The sequence below is a fragment of the Petaurus breviceps genome, unplaced genomic scaffold (genome assembly GCF_028583685.1).
Source record: "Petaurus breviceps papuanus isolate PSGF00001 unplaced genomic scaffold, PetGlider_PUasm1.0 90397, whole genome shotgun sequence".
Taxonomy (NCBI): domain Eukaryota; kingdom Metazoa; phylum Chordata; class Mammalia; order Diprotodontia; family Petauridae; genus Petaurus; species Petaurus breviceps.
In genome coordinates, this window is record NW_027187239.1 from 681,263 (window position 1) to 682,876 (window position 1,614).

The window sequence follows — 1,614 nt, forward strand, 5'->3', positions numbered from 1 at the left end:
GTTCACAAACTCATTGATTTCAATCTGGAAGGGACCTCAGAGGCCATCAGTTCAACTCCTTCGTTTTACAGATGAGGAAACTGAGGCCCAGAGAGGTTAAAATGGCTTGCCAAGGTCACACAGGGAGTCAAAGGCACGGTTTGAAGTCGGGTCCCCTGGCACTAGAGTCAGCGCCGTCCAACGACCAACGGCCCCATCCCCTGGGGGACTGGATGAGCCAGGAGACAGAAGAGTCAGTAGCCTCAGAGGTTAGTTAGGGAATAGCCCCCAGACCGGCCAGACTTCTGGCTCCATCCTGCCACGGATCCACTCCTGGTTTCTCCAAGCACGGGGCTGGTACCCGGGGACCGCGGTGGTGGCAAGCCCGGAGCTGACGCGCTCCGCGCTGCTACTGTGTGGAAAACCTGGCCTGGATTCGTGACCGTCCCACCCCAAGGAATCAAGGGGAACCCTGGAGCGAGGTGGCTGGCCACTCCGACCCTACCACCCGGCCCGCTGGAGGGGCCCGGAGCCCGGGACTGTGAGGGGGGGAGGAGGAGGTGGCCCCAGGCCGGTGCTGGGGCGGAGCGTGCTGCTCCTGGGCCCTCCCCCCGGGGGCGGAGGGATGGGATGGGGCGGGGGAGCTGGGGGCGCGGGGCCGGCTGCGGGCGTTGCCCTCGGGGTGCCCCGGTCCCCAGGCAGCGGGCGCGGGCTGCAGTGCCCCAGGCAGCCGGTAGCGGGCAGCGGGGAGCGCGGGCTCGGAGCCGCGGAGAGGGCAGTGGGGGCCAGCGGCGGTGGCCGCTGTGGTGGGACCGGGGCGCGCGCGCGCACTGTCTGCTCCCCCTCCCTGGCTGCCAGCCTGCCTGCCGTTCACACACACCGCGCGCGCACACACACGCTCACACCCGCGCGCGCGCGCACACACACACACACACACACACACACACACACACTCACTCTCACACACACACACACACACACACACACACACACACTCACACACCAGCGCACTCACTCCCCCAGCCCCACGCACGCACTGGCCCTGGGAGGCAGCGGCGGCGGCGGCGTGCTCCGCGCTCCGCGCTCAGCTCCGGGTGGCCCCCGCCCACGGACGGTCCCGCCCGCCCCTAGGTCAGCCCAGCGCTCAGCGGGCGGCCCCCGCCCCGCCGGGCCCGGGCTCGCCCCCAGCCCATGCCCCGCAGAAGCAGCGGCAGCGGCGGCGGCGGCGGGGACAGCGGGGACAGCAGAGGCAGCGGGCATAGCGAGGACAGCGGCGGCGCCCCATGAACCGGCGGAGCGCCACGGGCGAGGCAGCGAGCCGGGGCCGGGGGCTGCACTGAACCCCGGGGGGCGGGGAAGGGGAGAGCGCCCAGGACGGGACCATGTACCGGGACCCGGAGACAGCCGGCGGCCCAGGTGAGCCGGGGAGGGGAAGACGGGCGGGGACCAGGGCTGTGCCCCGCAGTAACGGGGAGGCGGCGCGAGGGTGCCGGCGTTTGCGGAGATGGGGGGGAGGGGGGGGGGGGGGCTTGCGGAGCTCCCTCTCCACCTTTCTCGTGAGCCCCTCTCCTCCCCTTCCGTGCGCCCCTCTCTAGCCTTTCCGCGCCCCCTTTCTTCCTTCTCCGCCCTCCCCCC

General features: G+C 71.4%; 1 protein-coding gene across 1 annotated transcript in view; it reads left to right on the forward strand.

Annotated features, from left to right (window-relative positions):
* Positions 1 to 824: 824 nt before the first annotated feature.
* SYT7 (synaptotagmin 7) overlaps positions 825 to 1,614 on the forward strand; it is an 88,627-nt gene continuing 87,837 nt past the window's right edge. Inside the window, exon 1 of the mRNA XM_069108568.1 lies at positions 825 to 1,395. Coding sequence (XP_068964669.1) covers positions 1,362 to 1,395 — 34 coding nt within the window. The 5' untranslated portion in view covers positions 825 to 1,361. The remainder of the gene's footprint in view (positions 1,396 to 1,614) is intronic.